Source organism: Rhineura floridana, chromosome 7 (assembly GCF_030035675.1).
Source record: "Rhineura floridana isolate rRhiFlo1 chromosome 7, rRhiFlo1.hap2, whole genome shotgun sequence".
NCBI lineage: Eukaryota > Metazoa > Chordata > Lepidosauria > Squamata > Rhineuridae > Rhineura > Rhineura floridana.
The window spans coordinates 139700657-139722951 of NC_084486.1; the positions used below are offsets into that span (position 1 = coordinate 139700657).

Sequence of the window (22295 nt, forward strand, 5' to 3'; positions counted from 1 at the left end):
CACCTTAATGCTCTCCATTATTTATTGTGATTTTGTTTTCCTCCTTTCTTTATTCCTTTTGCGTTTGTTGTGCGTGTATGTGTGTTTAAATGTTCCTTTCTTTAAATATCATTTGCTTTAGGATTTAAGTTTTAATTCATAGCAGCACAATCTAGAAATTCCTATGTTGTGTTGATTATGGAACTGCAGTAATGTGTTGTGGCTTGGGCCCCTCGCAGGAGTGTATCTCGCAGTCAGCTGTGAAAACCAAGTTTGAGCAGCACACTATCAGAGCTAAACAGATCCTAGATACTGTGAAAAACATTATGGACACCATAAACGTGGCAGCAGCCAATCAAAGGTAGGCCTCTCCTCCTGGGTTTGCCCGATTCAGCTACGTGGGAAAGAGCCCCCGGGTGGCATTCATCTTTCTTCCCTTTATCAGGAGGTACGCAGCCCCTTAGGCCAGTGCTGGCAAGAGGTGGTGAGTACAGGATTTCTCTAGTCTTTTCACATTTTGTTGGTTGGTCCCTTCAAATGCATAAAAAGCTGTCTTGGCTGTTGTATCCATGCGCTGCTAATGTTCAGACTGGATTATTACAGCGTGCTCTACATGGGGCTTCCCTTTAAGATGATCTGCCCAATTGCAACCTCGTCCAAATACAGCAGCCAGATTACTGCTGGGCTTCCATTTACAGCAGCCTTTCCCAACCTTTGGGTCCCCACGTGTTGTTGGACTACAACTCCCATCATCCCCACCCAGCAGGGCCAATAGTTAGGAACGATGAGAATTGTAGTCCAGCAACATCTGGGGACTCAAAGGTTGGGAAAGGCTGATTTAGCGCTTGCTCGGCCTCCGTTTTAAAGCAGCTGCATTGGTTGCCTGTTTGTTTCCGGGCCCAATAGAAAGTGTTGTTGTTAATATGTAAAGCCCTTAGCCAGGTTTGGGGAACCTTTGACCCAGATGTGGCCCTCCGAGCCTCTTTATCTGGCCCTCAGAACTTTCCCCAGCCACACACTCTACTGGTCTTGCTTCACACCCTCCCAGAGTGTTTTTACATGACTTGAATTTGCCCTTGAACTCTGATGATGCCTCTTGCTTCCCCCCCTGCCCCGTGCTCTCCCTCCAGGCTCCCCCGTCCTACATGCAGTTAGGACCACAGGCTGCCCACTCCTGAACTGCAGAGTCAGGATGCACAAGTGGGCTGTGCACCTAGCCTAAGGTGGGCCACACTAGTGGTTGCCACCTCACCTTCTCTTCCTTTGCTAGAGCTTTGTGTGTGTTGTGGGAGTTTATTTAATAGAGAAGCAGAACAGCGTAGGAAGGAAGATCAGGCTCCCTGTGTCTTTAAAAGTTGTGCAGAGGGTGGAATTTTGGTGGGTACAGCTTTGCCGTGCAAGAGGGAGAAAATCCTCATCTGCTGAAATTTCCTCTTCCGCATAACTGTCAAAGAGCCCCGTCCTCCTCCTCAGCCTCCCATCAGCTCAGCACAAGACAGGAGAGAGGTGGTCATAGTAGTACAAAAGTAAAAATTGGTCCCTGTTTCCCCCTCCCCCTAGGGAATCGAGGTAGGTTTGGGGTAAAGACTGCAGCTCTAGTTCAAGTCCTCGGCCTTCACTTTTGCTTCAGACCTGCTGAGCCAGGCAGAGACAGCAGCAGTTTGGGGCCCAGTTTGTCCCAACCGGTGGGGCAATTGCTGATCTGCAGCCGGGGTTGACGGCTGCATTTCTGCTGCTGCTTTAGAGTCCATTCAATGGAACAGCGAGAGGAGCAGAAGGACAGGCTGGAATTTGTCCGCAATCAGCTCAACCTTTTAACGGACGACATTAAGAAGAAAATCAAGGAAGTCACAGAGGAGGTAGCCAACAAGGTAAGTTGCAGGCAGCTTTAAATGTCCTGGGACTTCCTGATCACGGCTCTCCGTATCAGTTCACAAGCCGGCTGCTCTCTGCATGCCGTTCTTGTGCTCTTCCAGAACAGCAGCCCTTGATGCTGTGAACGCGTAATGAATGAAATCTTAGGGTGATATTGGTGACCTTTCTGGTGCTGGAATCATTCCCATCTCTAGTTAAGACAGAAACATCTTCGAAGACAGAAGTGGGTTGCTGAGAACATCAGCTATGAGCTGAAATTCATTGAGTGTCCTTAGCCAGGTCAGTCCCTATCTCTCAGGTTGAGCCCCTCCTCACATCTGTAATATGGAAGATATTACTGGCCCACCGTGCATGGTTGTAAGGATGGTGGAAGGCCGTTGCTAAAAGGGTTGGAACATAGATTTTTACATGCTGAAGGTCCTAGGGTCAATTCCTGGCATAAATAGTTAAAACAACTGGTGCAGTGAGCTGGGAATGGACTCTGCCTGTGAGAGAGCAGCAATTAGTGAGAGTTGATGATACAGATAAGTAGATCCCACAAGTAGGTTAGATGATGGATCAATGGCCTGACTCAGTGTAAGGCAGTTTCATAAATTCAGGGTTATTGAGATAAATGTGTGTGAAGGCAGTGGAGACTGGTGGCTCTGATATCACTGGGGCAGTGCATCCCCTCCAGGTTTTAGTCCAAACTTTCAAGGAGCAAACCCAGAATGGATTCACTGCCCCACTGACCTCAAAGACACCCGTCTCCACTGTGTGAAGGGCTTTGAATACTTGCAGTGTTATTTTTAAATCTCAAGTTTATATTAGGAGGCGGCAAAGGACTTGAAGCTGCCCCAAGCATCATCTTGCAAAGAATTTTAGAATAACCACCCTGTATATATTTCTTAAAGATCATTCATGCTGCTCCCGGCTTTTGCATTCCATCTTTTCCAGGTATCTTCAGCCATGACAGATGAAATTTGTCGACTTTCTGTTTTAGTAGATGAGTTTTCCTCCGATTTTCACCCATCCCCACAAGTTTTGAAACTATATAAAAGTGTAAGTTCTGCCAGAGATAAAAAAACTGTTTTTGTTTGCTTTGCTTTTTTAGCATTCTGAGATTGGTCTGTTGTTGTTTGGGGGGTTGTTATTTGAGCATCACTTAGGACACCTCAAAAACATTAACTGCTGTGATATACAGTGTCCAGAGCTGCTCAAACTGGAAGAAGCAGGCATGAACTAGTAGAACCCTTCTTTTCTCCCCCAACATTTAAGAAGAATCGCGACCTTGGTATGTTTTTTTAAAATTATGAATGCCTGTTTGGCAAAATCTTGCCACCCCCCAGGATCTTAATGAAGCTACTCATTTTGAGAAACTCTGATTTTCTCTCCCCTCCCCCAAGATTCAACACATTCCTTAAATTCTCCCCACATCTCCTAGTGTGTGTGTGTGTGGATACTCCTTTGACATGAGAGAGCGTTGAGTTCTGGAGAGAGGGAGAGTTTCAGTTGCTTAATTTATTTAGTGCTGGTGAAGTCAGTTGGAGGGCAACAGGGTTAATTTTTAAAGGTACTTCTCAGAATATTGAGTCTGCATGTATTGCAGCCAGACCAAAGGTATTTAACATGTGGGGATGGGACTCATTACATTGGGACAGTCGTACGCATGAATACATTGGCATTTTATTCAATAGCTTTGTCTGTCTTTTCAAGAGCACTGCGGGGGAACCTTCGATAATATAATGACAAGCTACTAGCAAGTTGCCCATTAAATGGTGAGAGTGTTAAAATTCAAACCACCACCAAATGTGCCATTTAGAGCCTGGAACACCTCAGGTATGCAAAGAGGAGATTGGGCAGAGGCATAGATAGGACCGGTTTGCTGGTTGCTCCTAATTTTTGTATTGGGAGAGATTATCCTTTAAGGTGGATGGGGCCTTTGGAAGGCTTTCCCCCCAGGTGATAGGCCTCTCCCTCAACTTTCTGGTTTCTCTCTCCTGCCCATGCAGGCAATGTAGAAGGGCCGTAGTTCAATGGTAAAGCATCTGCCTTACACACAGAAAGTCCCAGATTCAAACCCCGGCATCTCCAGATACGGCTGGGAATGTCCCCTGCCTGAAATCCTGGAGAGCCTCTGCCAGTCAGTGTCAACAACACTGAGCTCAGTGGGCCAATGGTCAGCCCCCTGTGTTCCCATGAAATTGTTCAGAAGGTGAGTAGTTTTGTGCACTCGCAGACAGCTAGGAGATGAAAGGTTTACTGCATGCACAGCTCTTCATGTTTGGAGAGAAGCCTGCAAAGGAAATCCTGCTGGTGGTGGTTTAGAAGCAGCAATAATAATGTACTAAAGCATGCACTTTGCTGTGTCAGGTTGGCTTTCAGTTCCTAAAGCTGGCCAGGTCATCTGCTCCCTGTTTGCTTTCTCTGTGAAACGCTAGGAACTCAACAAGCACCTAGAAGAGGGCTTGGGAAGGAACCTGGCTGACCGGTGCTCCAGTGAAGTCAACAAGTCTATGTATCAGTCGCAGCAGGAAATGATTGGTAATATTTATGCAGAAGAATGAGTAGGTTCTGCTCTTTCTCTCCCACCCCTGACCCTCTTGCACATATATCTGAGTGGAGATGTGTTAAATACAGCCTGTCATATCCAAACTTTGTGAACCAGCAGAGCTGCCTCACTTCCCCCTGTCTGTGCAGTTTCAGACATGCACTAAGTTCTAACCAGAGGCTTTCTTTCTTGCATTCTTGTGCCACTCCCCTGGCTGATGAACAGCTATATGTCTTTGTTAAGTGGATGTCCTCTGTTCTCTGGCTGGGGCTGATGGGACTTGTAGTCCAAAACATCTGGAGGGTGGGGGGAAGGCTGGTTTAACCTTTGCCCTCTTTCGTTCCCAGAAAACCTGCAAGTTCTGTTGCCTTCCAACGTCCAGAACAAACTCCACTTGCTAATCCCATGCAGGAAGTTTGACCTCAGCTACGATTTGAACTGCAACAGCCTGTGCTCTGATTTCCAAGAGGATATCACCTTCCAGTTCTCGCTGGGCTGGACAGCCCTCGTCAGTCGGTTCCTGGGCCCTAAAAATGCTCACCGGGTGCTGCTTGGCGTGGCAGAGCCTGTTCTGGCAGTGAGTGCTTCCCAAAGTTTTTCTAAGTGGCTTCAGCTTGTGCTGCTGCAGCTTGGCTATGGATTGTGTGTGTGTGGAAGGGCTTCCGTCTCTAGGGTGGGGACACTGCATGTGCATATAAGGTGTGTGTTTGTATCTGTGTTCAAAGTTGCATCAAGCAGCAATGACGGAGTATCTTGGGCTCATAAGGGCCAGTGCTTGCATGTGCAGCTCCCTCCCAGATTGGAGACACGTTGTTTGGCAGGCAGTTCCTACCAATTGTCTGGGGAAGGGCCATAGCTCAGTAGGAGAACATTTGTCCTGCATGCAGAGGGCCCCAGGTTCAATCCCCGGCATCACTAGGCAGGGCTGGGAATGTCAAATGTCTGAAACCCTGGAGAGCTGCTGCCAGTCAGTGCAGACAATACTGAACTAGATGGATCACTAGTCTGATTCAGACTAAGGCAGCTTCCTATGTTCTTATATCTCAGGGCAAGTTTTTGCATCCTCCCCTAGCTCAAACCCAGTGTATAAATACAGTTATGATTCTGCGAGAGGGCAGAAAAAACACCGAATGTGATGCTGGATGCAGAATCCAACTTTTTCTGAGCCTTCATTTTACAAAGCAAGTTTGTAGTCCTCGTGATTGCAACTGTACACTTCAAAGTGTGTGGGAAACACCTGCTGAAATCTCTGAATTGGTTGGGTAGCCAAATAAGTGTTCATGTGGTTGGAGCTGGAGCTGCAGAGCTCATTGTCCTACCCCATAACCTGCAGGACTGCTGAACCTTAGTTTGCACATCTTCTGACAGTAGTACAGGAATTTTTAATTTATTTTTAAAATTCAAACTGGCTTTTGATGTCCCTTAGCACATTGATACTTGCTCTGGGCTATTGGGATAAATATTAATTGTCTGCAGATGTATGTAATGTACACAGGTTTCTTGGTGCAGAATTTGGCCCGCCGGGCTGCAGAAGATTATTGTCCTTTAGAACAGCCATTCACTGAAGCTATTTTAAAAACCTTTTTCTAAGGATGACGCCGCATGCCCTTAGGCCACAGCTCCACCATTAAACAGCTTCACCCATTCAACCCATTTTTGATTATGAATACACTCATAATGAAACCTTTATCTGAAACCCAACTGTCCCCACTCTGGTCTCCTGGGAAGATTGATCTTGGAGTTTACATTCTTCACTCCCAGATCCCTCGGTCTCTTGCCTCCACCCCTTGTGCTCCCAGCGCTCTGGCTCTGACCCCGGAGAATGCAACACAGGAGGAGATCATGGTCTCGTTGGTCACCAACCTGGCATCGCTGACATCTCGGACGTCCATGATGGTCATCATTGTTGGAGGGCTGGTGAGTACCTTGCCCAGCTCTGGCTTAGTGACATCCTGGGAGAGGATTAAACCGAGGGATGTGCGATATGGAGTTACGCTTGCCTCTCTACTTACACAGCATCCTTTCTAAGGTACCCTTTATGCCACAAGTGGCTGTTACTAAGGGAACAGTGCTAACTCGCCTAGCAGTGTACACAGCTCTACATCACTGTGCAGCACAACACACTGGCCCATTTCACAGATTGTACTAAACCATAGTTTGAAACAAACTATGGTTTGGGAGTGGGTGTTTTATTTTTAATTGCATTGTTTTTATCACTGATGTGTTTGCCCTCCTAGGCTCCTTTGGGAGCAAGGGCAGGATATGAATTTAATAAAGAAATAAAGTGGATGAAAAGTTCCTGCTGTGCTCCTCCGCTGCGCTTCTGCTGCCATGCCAGACAACACAAGGCAGAGCCTGGCTTTTCCTGTCCGAAGATTCCAAACAGTCTTCAAAGGCAGCCCCACGTAGAGCACATTGCAAGAGTCTAGTCTGGATGCATTTGATAGACACTGCTCAAGACCCTCGTGTTTCTCTTCCAGGTTTGGAGAACTGTTGGCTGGAAGGTCATCTCCCTTTCCTTGAGTATGTATGGGCTGCTGTTTCTCTACGAGAGACTCACTTGGACAACCAAAGCCAAAGAGCGTGCCTTCAAGCAGCAGTTTGTAAACTACGCCACAGAGAAACTGCAGATGATTGTCAGCTTTACCAGCGCAAATTGTAGCCATCAGGTGCAACAGTACGTCTTGTCTATTTGTAACTCAAGCTTCCGACCATGAGGAGAAAGTTTCTTGTGTACAGGCTATTCAGACTGTTTCCTCCAAGCAGATCTCTGTAAGGCCACTGACAAATGTGCCTGGGTGTTGAATGTGAAGGACTGAATGGTTCCTTCAGTACTGAACGGATCGAACAGACACTGTTCTTAAGTCTCTGAAAGAATCTGTGGCTCACTCACTGACCAGCAACTTATTTATTTTCCCCTGCCCTGTCTTGAAATTTGCAGGATAAAATTACTCCTTCTCCTTTGCTTATCCAAACTCCCTTCTTCCTCTACCTAGAGTTATCCCTTTCCAGTGCCTTGATGGTTTTTTAAAAATTCTAAATGTGTGTCCTCCTTCCCATTCACTTTTCTGCAACAAAACCAGCTTCACAGCATCTAGAACAGGGACTTGGAGCCTGTGGCCATCTGTAAGTTATTGGGACTCTACTTCCCATCAGCTTCAGCCGGCATGGCCAGTAGTCCAGGATGATGGGAGTTGTAGCCCTCCCTCCCTTTGATGGCCTTGGCTTTGCAGATAGGCAGTAGTTCAATAGTAGAGCATCTACCTGCAGAAGGTCCCTGGTTCAATCCCCAGGGTCTCCAGGTAGGGCTGGAAGAGACTCCTTGCCTGAAAGCCTGGAGAGCCCCTGCCAGTCAATGTAGACCAGCGGTTCCTAAACTTTACAGGAATACCCCGCTATACGGACCTTCACTTAACGTACACTCGCTTTTACTGACATATTCCCCCATGCCCCTGTTTACGTACGCTTGCTTCACACTTACGGACACTTAACGGTGTGTGGGGGTGGAAACAGAAGCGATCGCGCCACCGCAAATCAGCTGGGAGGCGCAATCGTGATCAGCTGAGAGGCGCGGCAGCGCAGCAGCAGAGGCTTTAGCGCGGGGCTTTGAGGCTCCGCATGAAGGAGAGGTAAAAAAAGTTTTAAAAGGTAGTGCTTCACTTTAAGGATGTTTTCGGTTTATGTACTCGCTCTGGTCCCATTGAGTACGTTAATGCGAGGTATTCCTGTATTCCCTCGTGGGCCACTTGAAAATTGCCATGGGTCTTGGTGGTCCATGATGCTTCTGCTTGTTGTATGCAATCATGTTGTATGATTTTTAAGTTTATTTTTATTGCTTCTTTTATTTCTTATATTGTGTTGCAATTTGCATTCCATAGAATTCAGACTGTACTACAATGAGATGCATAGCATCATAGAATAGTAGGGTTGGAAGGGGCCCGTGAGGCCATCAAGTCCAACCCCCTGCTCAATGCAGGAATCCAGCTGAAAGCATACCCCACAGGCTGCCTCTTCAAGGCCTCCAGTGTTGGAGATCCCACCACCTTCCTAGGTGATTGGTTCCATTGTCTTACCGCTCTAACAGTCAGGAAGTTTTTCCTAATGTTCAGCCGAAATCTGGCTTCATGCAACTCGAGTCCATTATCCCGTGTCGTGCACTCTGGGACGATCGAGAAGAAATCCCAGCCCTCCTCTGCGTGACAACCTTTCAAGTGCTTGGAGAGTGCTATCCTATCTCCCCTCCGTCTCATCTTCTCAAGGCTAAACAAGCAATATAAGAAACAAAAGAAGTGATTAAAAACACAATTAAAAAGCTATATGAATATTTAATGCAGTCATGCCACGGACCACCTGAATGAAGCTCGTAGACCCGTGGTTGTCCACTTGCCATGGTTTGGGAACCTCTGGTGGCGGCAATACTGACCTAGCTGGAGCAATGGCCTGACTTGGTATCGGGCGGCTTCCTGTGTTCCTATCAGTTAATGTACAATATACAAGCATATTTGCATGTTTCTGAAGGGGAAAAGTTTGAAACCAAGCCACTACAAAGTTGAAGTAATGGAAGACAAAAAATGTATTTGTGCTCGGCTTTGCTGAGAATTGCCTACTTTCTTGTTATACCAGGAAGGGAGAGTTCTGTGGAGCTCAAAATCGTGCATACTTCTCATTCAGATTTAGTCCACCTGTTCTACACATACCTTTAACCAGGCTTAGCAATATGTGCAAACCTGAATTTGTGGTTTGTTCCCCTCACACAACCATGAGCAGTAAGCCAAGGACAAACTTTGTTTGCAGCTTATGGGTTGTTAGAGGGCAACAAGCCGCAAACCTTGGTTCAGACATAACATTCAGTAGATCATGGCTCGCTTGCTGGCAGCAGTCAGGAGTGAAGTGTCTACAATTTTGCGCTTGCACCAGGACGCTGTGTGTTCGCCTTTAAACCATAGTTTAGTTTAAGTATGGTTTAAATTGACATGCTAACAAAGTCAATGTTGGAAGCTGCATTTTAAGGTTTCCCTTTTCGTATAGGGTGTGTTTTGAAAAAGGGTCTGCCTTGAGCACTTGGTCACCTATGGATATAGGGAGGTGGTAGGAAGCTTGAGGGTGGGGCCACGTCATGTTGCAGTTTCCCACTGCAGGGTGAAACAAGTTCATGGACTGGGCTTTCTCTTTCAGGGAAATGGCTATGACTTTTGCTCGCCTGTGCCAACAAGTTGACATCACAGAGAGAAACCTGGAAGGAGAGATTGCGAGATTATCCAAAGGAATTGCTCAGCTAGAAAAAATCCAGAACCATTCAAAGCATCTACGGTAAATAGCCACAGGAAAAGCTGCTCTTGCCATGACGAGGCCAGCTATTGAAACAAGCTGCCCAGTAGCAGAGATGTCAAATAGCTGCTTGAAATTCAAGTGCCATGGGGCGTCACACAATCGTGGCTGTGCGCAGAAGTGGGATTGGGGGTGGGTCTAACTTGGACTGGTCTAGAGGGCCTGTTTAACACTTTTTAAATTTGATTTGTATACCACTCTTCACAATAGATTTATGCAACGTAAGAGCATAAGAAGAGCCTGCTGGATCAGGCCAGTGGCCCATCTAGTCCGGTATCCTGTTCTAACAGTGGCCAACCAGATACCCAAGGGAAGCCTGCAAGCAGGACCTGTGCGCCAGAGCACTCTCCCCTCCTGTGGCTTCCGGCAACTGGTTTTCAGAAGCAAACCGCCTCTGCCTATGGCGACAGAGCGCAGCCACTGTGGCTAGTAGCCACTGATAGCCTTATCCTCCATGAATTTGTCTGATTTTCTTTTCAAGCCATCCAAGTTGGTGGCCATCCCTGCCTCTTGTGGGAGCGAATTCCACAGTTTAATTCTGCATTCTTCTTTTGTCTGTCCTGAATCTTCCAACATTCAGTTTTATTGAATGTCCACAAGTTCTAGTGTTATGAGAGAGGGAGAAAACCTTTTTTCTATCCACTTTTTCCATGCCATGCATAATATCGTACACTTCTGTGATGACGCCTCTGACTCTCCTTTGCCTCACAGCAGAGATGCTCCATCCCCTTGATCATTCAGGGTCGTATACAAAGCATTGAAATAATACAGTAGTACATAGAAGATTAAAAGCACAGATAAAACCTCAAAACAGCCTAATAAGATTAAAATGTCTGGGTACATAAAAGTGTTTGCCCAGCAGCTCAAGGATAGTAGTGTTTGTGTTAGGCAAGCCTCTCCGGGAAGGGTGCTCCACAGCTGGGGTGCCATTGCTTAGAGAGCTCTTCTTGATGATCATCACACTTCTAATGTCCATAGAAAAATGCTTTAGCAGATGATCTTAAAGTAAGGGCAGGTTGATATGAGATAGGCACTCCTTCCTGTTCTTGGGTCCCCAGCTCTTTAGGGCTTGAAAGCTAAGCAAGCACCTGGCACCTTGAATTTGAACTTGGAAGCAATTGGGTAACCAACAGAGCTCTTAAGAACTGGCATTACAAGAGTTCTGGCCATGGCATTCTGTACCGATTGGAGCTTCCAACCCATCCTCAAAGGGAGGCCAACATATTATATGCAAAATGGGTCACCCCTGTCTGTTTACATGGTGGAGAGCTGTGTCCAAGCCTTCTTCCTTGGAGTCAGGATCCTGACACGCATACCCCTCCATCTCCTTCCTTCCTTCCCTCTGTCATCTCCCCAGTATTGAAGCTTAGATTTTAAGCACCATGGGGCAAGAACATGTTGTTGGTAAAGACTACCTCATCACGGATAGGTCCAAAGAAATAATAGTAGTATTTGTGACACACCAAAACATGTACAAAAATATGTGAGGCAACCTTGAAACCCTCTTGAAGGTGATAGCGAGGGCTTGTAAGAATGTAAGACAGGGCTGACTGAGCCTGCAGTCCTCCAAGATGTTGTTGAACTAGCCTCCCATCATCCCTGGCCATTGGCCACTCTGGCTGTGGCTGATGGGAGTTGGAATCCAAGAACACCTGGGAAGTCCGCCATCTCTGGTGTAAATAATTCAATTTCAGGTTAGTAGGACTATTGACTCCGACAGCTGTTGTGAGTGACTGAGATCTCTAAAGGGTTCTTGGGATGTGGTCCTTCTTCCGTCATGGAATTCTGAGAGTAAGCAAAGGCCTCCTATGTTTGGGTGTGTTTTGACTATTATGTTTGCTGTAGTCCATCCCTCCTCCCCTCCCTACAATGGGACTGGGGAGTTAAAGAGCTTGGCTGGTACATAAACTGTGCCCCCTCTGCATCCCATGAGGTTCAACCCAGTATTTTAAGAATGTCACCCAAGTATTGTGGCCCCCAGATACCAAGAGCTCCACAGGTCAACCCTAACTGCATGTTTCCAATCTGTGCCGCACATCCTTAGCTCTACCTGGAGCAAAGACCCTCTAATGACAAGGCTAATCCAGAAGCTCTTTGCAAGCCTTAAAGTCTTCTTGCATGGAAGATCTTACTTCAGCAGTCCTCAAACTCATCTTATTGAAGCCTCTCTTGGTTCAGCTGCACTGGTTTTGATGTTTTCTGTTACGTTGCGTGTGTGGTATATATTAAATTTAGTAAGCCGCTTGAGTACCTTTTTTGGTAGAAGAGCAGAGTAAAAAATCCTTAGAAATAAATTCATGTGCTGCCACACATTCTTTGGGCAGCTTCTGGGTGGAAGGCACAACATTTGCATCAGTCTTCTTTGCCCCTCAGTATCTTCTTCCATACCAAGCTGTTAGTGATGGTAGTGTTCTGGTGTAAATCCAGGGGTGTAGTCGTAGGGGGTTGCAGACGCCTTACTTTTTTGGGAGCAGGGTCCCAGTCAGGTCCTTAAGGATGAGCCAATCAGCATGAAAAGGGAGCATGTCAGCCACTGAGAAGAGTCCTTGTCCTTTTGTGCTGATTGGAGCCAGAGTGAAAGGAGGCGAGTCAGTCACTGAGAAGACTCTTCTCAGTAGCTAACACATAGCCTCCCCTTTCATGCTGATTGGCTCCTAGGGACATCTGTTGTAATGGAATGTGGACTTGCAAAGCAGCAGGGAGATCAAGGTAGATGAGGGCAAGTGGAAAAGGGGGCGTGGCTGTGTGGTGGTGTGGCATGACTGTCATGAAGGGACCCTGCACTTCTGAATTTGTCATGACACTACTGTGTAAATCACCTTGATTTCCTTTTGTTACTGGAGATTCTGGGTGGATTGCTGAGGATCACAGGAGCTTATGCATCCATCTGGGGGACTATCATTTTTCCACTTTTGTTTCGTAGGAAAAAAGCTGTCTACCTTGAAGATGAATTTGACCGTTTTACAGAGGATTTTCTCCATAAAAAGAAATGAAAGCCCCCACATTTTTTGGACGCTCCAGGTGGAATTTGCCAAGTTGACACTATTTCCCATCCCGTCACATCACATGAATTTCCCAATCCTCTTTTATTCTACTTTGTTCAGTGCTGCCTGGCTCTTTTGATGCTTAGATAATGAACTGTGCCTGAGAGTTGGACAAGCTGAGCAATATACTGTTGATTAAATTGTTTTGCAACTTTTCTTAAAAGAGAGAAAAATAATTTATATTTACGGGTGCATATAAAAACTATTTGGCAATGTAAAAATAATAAAACTAGCAGACCTATATAGCATTTTGTATTAGTGTTTACCATAAGGGGCAACCCTCTCTTTCTGGCATCCAGGAAGAGAATAGAGTGAGTCCACCCCTAATCCTGTGTCAAAGTCTTGTATTGGCTGGAATTCTCTGTGGAAATGTGTGCTGTGCTGGCTTTTTCCCAGGATGCTGTTACAAAGCTGAAGTATTGAGTGATTACATGTTTTAAAAGGGATTTATGAAGTTTGAATACAAAGACAATCAGTTTGGCTGAGCACAAGGCGTAACTCTGGATTTCCCATTCTGTTGAAAGAGAAGAGGGTTGTCAAATTTTAAATTTCATGTTTTTAAAGCTTTAATGCCCCGGTAGTAAGAACTCCTCAGCTGAGAGGAGCTAGCAACCTCACTTTTTGAGAATGTGTGTAGCTCAGAGAGCTTGTCTGGAGAGGCACCCTTCTAGGTACTTCCGTGATGGCATAGTATGGCCACATACGTCCTTTTCCCAATTGGTAGTTCTTGAAAACCAAAGTAATATGCATAGGAATCTGCCATTTGGGTTACTAGCTGTGTAACTTCTTTCACAGAATGCAGTGGCATGTTTAGCCCCCACCCATTACTACCACTTCTAACCTGGATCTGGTATAATATAGTTCTGAGGTGTCCAGAAGTCCAATTTTTTTTAATTTGCCTAGCCAGGGCTAAGTACTTAATTTTAGGCTGCATGCCCAAAATTAATGTCAAGACCCTGAAATATATCACAAGATCAATCCATTATAGGGGCAACCATGTCAGTAGGGAAGCCTTTATTGCACACTGACGCTTTCAGTGAAGGTGGTTCAGCTGTGTCCTCCATGCTGCGTCTGCATCAGCCCTACCTAAACTGGGCTTACTCCAGTTGCTTTGGACTACAAAGGTGGTGTTGGGTGGAGCTTATAGTCTAAAGCACCTAGAGGGAGCCTCAGGTTAGGGATGGCTCATCTTCCTAATCAAGGGATCTTCTTGTTTTTAGACACCTTCTGAACTTTTTTCATCTTCCCATGACTATTTTGGTCTTTGCGTTCTACTGAAAAGAACTCCCTGTTTCAGGTGCTTATATGAGTAATATTGAGTAAATGTTCAAAATGTATGAATTGTTCATGATGGATATAGCTAGCACAAAGTTTTGTTGTTGTTTTTAAGGAAAAGTTACTATACAAAACGTGCATGTTTTTAAAACCAAAATGAGAATTAACTTAGATGTCAAAGAGCCCTGGTTCTTGTAGTGGTGCTTGAACCTGAGAGAATAGTGATCACAAAGGGCTAATAAACATGCTGGGTTGGTAGGCATTTTTTGTTTAGCAACAAATTGTATTTTTACTGATGCACTGAAATGTCTGTGACTCGTTTTCATGCTAGAAGATGCTGGGGTGGGATTTCATTATAAATGCAGCCTGCAAAGTTCTAACATTTGATGAAAAGTGAAGCCTAAATTATACAATGAACTGTACAGAGAAATGGCATGTTTCTCTAAAAGCAACTGTTATATGAATCTCTTTACCATTGATACATTTTTGAAGGTGTAGAACACACTAAATATTGCCCCCCCTCCCCATTGAAAGCTACTCTGAAGCACATTCATGAGCAGTTTTCTTGATCCACTACTGTCATACATGTTTCTTTGCTGGCTGTATGTATGGCAATACATGTTCGACCACTCTGCTCTCTAAACTGCCAAAGGCTCAATAGCGGATGTCTGGTTAAGGGAAAGTTTAAAACTTCATTGCAATTGGTATTTTGGAGGGATACATAAGCCGGCTGGCTGAGGTGGCCTGGGAGACCCAGTGCCTGCAGGAAGAAGGAGAACATCGCCACCCAGGGAAGGAGAGCCTGCTGTTGCTGCTGCTGCTGTTGCTGCTGCTGCTGTTGGAACACCACCTCCACCACCCTTCCCAGTGGGACTGCTGCCTGGCAGACGTGCCTCCTGCAGGACCAGGTCCCAGGTACCCAGCCAGCTGTGACTAATTTCCATCACCTGTCCCTCTTTGGAGGGATACATAAGCTGGCTGGCTGAGGTGGCCTGGGTTTTTGTCTTTTGTTTTGTTTTCTTTTGGGTGCCATTGGTTTTAGCTATGGGTGGGTTCGGTTTTGTTTTATATTGTAGTTCTTGGGTTTCTATGTAGTTTGTATGTTGTATTTTACTTTCTCTTGTACGCCGCCTAGAGTGGCCGCTTGTGCGGCCAGATAGGCGGCCTAGAAATAAAATTTATTTATTATTATTATTATTATTATTTTCCTTCCAAGACGATCATTTTCTTGTTGGAAGTCATAACTAAATAAATGTCTAGTTTTCTTTGGTGGTAAAGTGTCTTGCAATGTTTATAGCCTACCCTATAGGCTCTTCCCCTCTGCTTCAGCCAGGCAAACTCATAAGCTTACAAGCTTTCTGACCTTGAATGAGTTGCTTCCTCCACAAGGAGTGTTGGGAATCAAGTGGGAGATGGGATTTTCAATGTATTGATACACCTCAAGCACTGTGCTGTTGCCACCAATTCTTGCCGCTTCACCAAATTAGCCTAAGAGTTGCCTCCTCACAAATTCTCTATGTGAACACATGCAGCATACACCCTGCCCCCAAGACAGTCTCCTCTTGTTTTGCCCTTGTTCTTTTTAGAGGTATATATCGTGCATGTTCTCCACAGTGGGAGTGGGCTAGTCTCTCGTGGCTTAACAGTGTGTTATGTGACCTTCATCTGCTTCTAATCATATGCTGTGATTGCGGGATAACTGATCTATAGCAGCTGAGTTGGGTGTTACTTGCCTTAGTTAAGAAAAATGTGCCATGGGCTTTATGGTTCAATTGCATTATTTGCATGAACTCATATTACAAGGCTGTAGAGAGTGTTCCACTGGTACTATACAGATGTCTTTTGAGAAGGATTAAGGTGTACATTCCCCTTTACCCCTACCTAGCTCTTATAAGCAACACCCACCAGAGCTGGAGGGGAGGTGAAACTGAGCTTTAGTACAATCCAAACACAATGGGTCTTTCAATCAGTATATTTTTGTATGCACAATGAGTGAGTTCCAATGTAATTAGTGTAAAATGACAGGTTTCATTACACAAGCAGTACTGTACACAGATTTCAGTGTGCAAGCACATTTCCTTGGCCAAGCTGAACATTGAATTTAACTGTCGCACTATGTTAGGAACAGGGCTCCTGCTTGTGGAGTGACTGCTACAGTTGGATCTTGGCCTAGGAGTGGAAAACTGCTTGGAAAGCCAGTAAATTTCAAAGAGAAAGCTTTTCACCTAAATAAAAGGGATCAGAAACATTCAGGAAAAAGCACAAGTTAAAGAGAAAACAGGTACTAAAAGCATTTAGATAGGAATTAGAAAGGTAGCTGCTAAAGATTAAAAAATGGCAGCTGCGTGCTGAAGTCTGTGTACTGTTTAAAAGTGTTTTGTCTAAGGCGGTTACAATCCTCTGATTGATCAAAAGCTGTTTGACACTAAGCATCTCCCAGAGCAGATGATTTTCATACACAGTTGGTTTGGGAGGGGGCAATTCGGGAATACTGGAAGGTGGTCTCTGATTACCAGAACGATTTCATTTTATACTACCTATAGGTTCAACAAAATTCCTTCTGGAATATAAGACTGCTGCAATTCCACAAGACAATAAAGAATTGTACAATAAGTTGATCACAGCCTAGACTGAGGTTGCAAATGGGGGGGGGACAGCTCATGTCTATATAATATAGAGAACAGAGAGAATATTGAAACTTTCCAGTGATTTATCTAGGTATATTATGAAACTAATGACCGGTTAGACATCAAGTAAGCAACCTAGCAGGATGGAACTGGGCCATTTCTGGAATGCTTATTTCAAAATATAGTAATAGCTGAGTTAGGGTGTGTGCAATATATTCAACTATTTAATATTTTATGATACCAAAATTTCCTTTCCCCTCCTCCCTTGTTGCCTGAATATTTTTTTATTATTTATACCCCGCCCTTCCTTCCAGCAGGAGCCCAGAGCGGCAAACAGAAACACTAAAAAAACTTTAAAACATCATAAAAAGACCTTAAAATACATTAAAACAAAACAGCGTTAAAAACTTTAAAAACATCTTTTTAAAAAGGGTTAAAGATATTAAAAAACATATTAAAAGCAATTCTAACACAGACGCAGACTGGGATAGGTCTCAACTTAAAAGGCTTGTTGGAAGAGGAAAGTCTTCAAAAGGTGCCAAAAAGATAGAGATGGCACCTGCCTAATATTCAAAGGGAGGGAATTCCACAGGGTAGTGGAATTAGGTAGAATTGTATTAGGCAACTAATAAATTAAGTAAATAATAATTTTGTTCATTGCATTTTGTCAGTTATATACAGTGGCTTGGAGAGAATTCTGTTTGGGAAAGGCAGTCACCTCAAATTCTGGCAGTACCCTACATCTCTGATTCTCTACTGCATACTGTTCCTGCAGGCCCCTTGATTCCTAGGAGTGGCTTTTGGGGAGGCGGGCTTGTAGTAGGGAGAAGCAGCCAGAAAAACTCCATTGCCTCAGCAGAGCTGACTCACTTCTCCACATTCATTCCAGCAATATGTAGTTATGTCATATATCCGATTATTAGGCATATAAAAAAGGTGATTTAAAAACATAAGGGAAGTGAGAATGAAACAGTCCTATCCCATAGTTGTTCCCTTTCCAAAGAAGCTACAGAGGAGGAAGACAAATGAACCATAACAGGCAGATAAATCCTAGTTAAAAGCAGTTGTTTATTGGTTACAATATCAAGTCAGGGTAACATCTTTCACTGAACCACTGTACAAATACAAAGGAAAGATTCATTATAGTGGGGGGAGGGAGGAATATAAACAATTCATAGCAAGTGATTTTTTTTTTAGTCCACAGGGAAGTCTTTATACAACAGCACTGTTAAAAGAACAAATGACACAAGTCCCTGGGTTCTTTGTTTTTAATTAGGTTAAATAAAAGAATTTTAAGACTTTCTGAATACACAATCCAAAAGGCAGTGCAGAATCACTTGGTACCGGGAAATGTTTTGGAAGGTTTTTTCTGAAAAAAAGCTGGCAACAAGTGAAGGTAAAAAACAACAACAACACCATGCCACCACACCCCTCCACACATCCTGGATGTGAGAGACTGAAATAAGTAGTTAGTAAGAACAAAAAAACCCCATCCATTTCTGAAAACAGATGCAGTTCCTTTGGATGAAGATGCAAGTGTACACATGTTGAGATGTGTTGCAGCGAGGAGGAAACAGAGAGAGCACCATTGTGTTGTAAAAACAAAGGCTTGAAATATTTCTTAAGATGCCCATATTTGTCAAAACCAAACATTGTGTGGCACAAGGAAGGTCAGGCACATTTTAAAAAAAATCTTATCGTTTATAAGTCATTAGTAATACTGTTCACGTACTCACCGTAACATCACCGAGCATTTTAACAGTCTTGCATGTATTTTACACAATCAGTAAACCGACTTAAGAAAAAAGACTTGCAGTGCCCCAAACTTGGAAGCAGTTGTTTGGGCAGCATGCATGCCAGACCAAGATAAGAGGGTAACACAGAGACCCTGAATTTCTAAGGTCAGAGACAGCCATCTGGCATTTCTAAATAAGGGCCAGGATACAAAAGAGCCCTGTGCATGTGTATACATGGGATGGGTTGGCTACTTTCCTTCCCAGCTGCAGCCTATGTCATTTAAGATCCCTGTGCCCACCATCCTTCAGGGCTAACTTTCCAGGAGAGAGAGAGAGAGAGAGAGAGAGAGAGAGCCCTCGTGCATATGCATGGCTTTGGACCCCATCTACAAAAAGGGAAGTGGTTGCCTGTAGGCCTTGTTCTCACATGATGAGCCCTACTGCAGCGACAGGGAAGTGGGAGGCGCTATGTGGCCTGCCCTGCCCCATGGCTGAAGCCTATGGATGCTTTCTAGGGAATTAAGAGCCACTAGACTAGATGGGATATTTTTGAATGCTTGCTAAATGGTTTCCAGTTTTCATTCTTTGGCATCACCGATCCCACCTTTGTTATTTCTACTGGTAATGTTACTGGCAGTGACTCTGATGTACAAACTACTTGAAGCCAACAACTGAAAATTAGCTAGTCAAGGGACATCTACCTAACATCATACAAAGTCTGGTGGGAGATTGCTGGGGGGGGGGGGAGAGAAAACACTCCCTCTCTCTTGGAATGTTTTGAATATATTCTAATATGGATCTTTGCTGTGGGACAAGGAGGTTCAGAAACAAGATCAACAAGTAATTTTCATATCAAACATTACAGTAGATGTTTTGTTTCAGGAAATATACTCTGTCAGTTCATGGGTAGCCTCTCTCTTTGTAGAGAAAAGTCGCTCAAACTCTTGATTTAACCTGGGACATTCACATGAACTTGACACCTTACAAGATGGAGAACAGCTAATTCACACACACTGCAGCTCATCCCACTCCTTGCTCAATATATGAAAAATAATTTCACTTTTGAAATATGAACTCACTACAGCAATTGGCATCCACACGGCAAGTCTTCCCTCTCCCCCCCCAATTTTTTTTTACTACAATTCACATGAGCAGGCCATCATGTAGCAAGTTTTCCCCACTGCCCCACTGGAGGTTGCCCATAATGAGTTTTCCTATTCTTGACTACACACTCATCGTACTGCTAGCAGATAAAATCATGCAATAACTTGTACTAAGCAACATGGATCTGGGATGGAAAATTTCCCAAAGGGATGCTGACCCAGACTCTAGGTTCAGCTGGCACTTCTCAAATCACAAACTTGGCAAATTCATCTCATGTACTTGAACCCAAATAGGAATGTAAACATTTCAGATTTATTACATTCCTTGTAGGAAACCAGAGCAGTCCTGTGTTTGTCTAGCAATAAACTCTGTGGGCTCAACACAGCCCATAACTTGGAAATCCACTGCACCACTACATAGAAGTTCCCTTTCTCTACAAACCCTATTAAAACAAAGAGAAAAACTGTTAAAAGACAGCTATGCTCTCTTGCCTATATCCTGTTTGTGTTAAAGACAGTTGTGCAGAATGGGTTCTGTCCAACATAAATAGTGCCAGAACTACAATAACTTGTACACTGTAGTTCTAGCATGCAGCTAAACCAATAGGGGTTGGTCTATCATTCTAACAAATGAAACATTCATTGTAAAACAAATAGTAGGGAACTACTAATGAGCCTTTGTGCAATAGAGCCAAAAAACTACACAGATGCAAATTTACCATCAAAGCTCCATAGTTGTGCAGTTGACTTCAGCCATGTACAATAAACACACATGAAAAAAAGGTGGTCCCATTGGTATCTTCAACACTGAAGAACAGCAGTATAGAGTATACATAAAAAGTCAAGGACACAGAAGGCTTGGCTTCCATTTAAGATGTAACCATTTATATCCATGGGGTAGCTCTAGGGCAGCCTATACCCATCTGATGCCCTCCAGATGTTCTGAACTGTAATTCCCATCAGCTCAAGGCAGCATAACCAATAAAATAATTGGAGGGCATCAGGTTGGTGAAGGCTTCCCTGGTAGAGCAACTCAGATGCACATGCCCACCTGTGAAAATTTCCATCAACAGATCAGCTAATTTTTCACAATTTGAACTTGGAAAACCTAAAGACTGTCATGGGCACCACAAAATAGCTGTTTCACAGAAAAAACCTGGGATGCTCAGAATCCCCTCAGCATTCCCCAAAAATCAAATAAAACAAGACCAAAAAAAGCACCCCCCCCACACACACACAAAAGAAAAGACATTTTAAACAAAAATTGAGAGGGGAAAGGATCCTTGGCAGGCACCAAAGGGGGTGCCTGAGGACACTTTGTGTCCTTATTTATTTATTTATTGCATGTGTATACCACCCCATAGCCGAAGCTCTCTGGGCGGTTTATAACAATTAAAAACAAATATACAAATTTAAAAACACATTTTTAAGAAGCAATTTAAAAGCACATGCTAAAATGCCTGGGGGAAGAGGAAAGTGTCCTTGAGTGCCTCATTGGAGATGGCAGGTTGCAGCCTCACCTATAAGCAAGCTGCATGAATGCTCTATATTACTAAACATTTCCACATGCACACACCCTGTGACAGCCATTCCAAAATGACTCCCACAGGGTCATTCAATGTATTCTAATACATGGATGCTAACAGTTGCCTTTGAACTGGCACAAAGCAGGACTGGCATACTCGAAAAGCCCCCAAAGGCTACATAACATCTGCAGGCTTGTTTGGTTCACTAAGCGACCCATTCTTAAGTTTCAAAGTTCTTCTGTTACTGTTGTATTGCATTTTCAATTCAACAATCACATTCTTTTTACAGGCATAATAAACTCAGGCATGTGTTTGTTGTAACAGGGGAGGTTTGTAAGGAGCGCTTCATACAAAATTCAGAATGACTGCCTGAACATAGCTCTGAATTAAATTAAGATAGTAAAGATCATCAAATAAACCCTGGAACACTGTCTGACCACTACATTCTCTGGTCCAGATAACATCAATACTGGATCTGATCTGTAGGAAAATACTAGATGCTTGTGAATTTGGTCCTACACACGCAGTAAGTTTTTGTTTGTTAATGTGTGAAGCAACACGTGCCTGCAAAAACACAACGTAGTAATGTCGTTTTTACTGCTACTAAATCAACAGTGCTTGGCACATGAATTGGCACTTTTACTGTTGTAAACATGGACAACTGGAAAGGCCAGAATGAGTGATTACAAAAAAAAAATCAGTTGAAACTTGAAAAAACAGATGGCTTAGCAACAAGTCTGTTTTAATATGTTGACAGCTCTTGGTATTTGCCAACAGGACTGGGATTGTTTTAATATCTCCTCTTTTTCCAAATGAACTTTGAGAAAGCAGTGTGTAACATCAATGTAAACTTCCAGCTTCTCGTACGGTGTGCCCTGTGAGAACGTGTCCAAGGACAGGATCCACGTCTCCCAAATACTTCCATCAAAGTCAGAGTCACTTAATTGCTACAAGCACAGGCACATTTAACCAGCACCACAAACTGATTCCAGCGATTTTTTTTAAAGCTCTTTCTAACCAGCCACACGCTTTCCCATACTTCAAAGAACAGGACGGTTTTTATGAGCTGTAACTGAATGAACTTCATTTCTCACATATTAATAAGAATGGCCATTTAAGATTCAGCGGCCGGTTCACGGCCATGCTCTTCCCTAACACCTGGCTCCCAATAAAAGGCTGAGGCTACAATGATTAATGGATCAAGATAAACTGGGATAAAATGTTCTGAAGTGAGATGAAGACAAAGAAAAACAGTTGCCCTGGTTCAGGAGT

General features: G+C 44.0%; 1 protein-coding gene across 3 annotated transcripts in view; it reads left to right on the forward strand.

Annotated features, from left to right (window-relative positions):
• The window catches only part of MFN1 (mitofusin 1), a 34405-nt gene extending 19097 nt beyond the window's left edge, over positions 1-15308 (forward strand). For all 3 annotated transcript variants that reach the window (XM_061637377.1, XM_061637376.1, XM_061637379.1), the window contains exons 10-18: positions 219-340; positions 1724-1850; positions 2791-2895; positions 4275-4377; positions 4732-4961; positions 6146-6301; positions 6865-7061; positions 9560-9694; positions 12636-15308. In XM_061637377.1, coding sequence (XP_061493361.1) covers positions 219-340; positions 1724-1850; positions 2791-2895; positions 4275-4377; positions 4732-4961; positions 6146-6301; positions 6865-7061; positions 9560-9694; positions 12636-12705 — 1245 coding nt within the window. In that variant the 3' untranslated portion in view covers positions 12706-15308. The remainder of the gene's footprint in view (positions 1-218; positions 341-1723; positions 1851-2790; positions 2896-4274; positions 4378-4731; positions 4962-6145; positions 6302-6864; positions 7062-9559; positions 9695-12635) is intronic.
• Positions 15309-22295: the final 6987 nt, after the last annotated feature.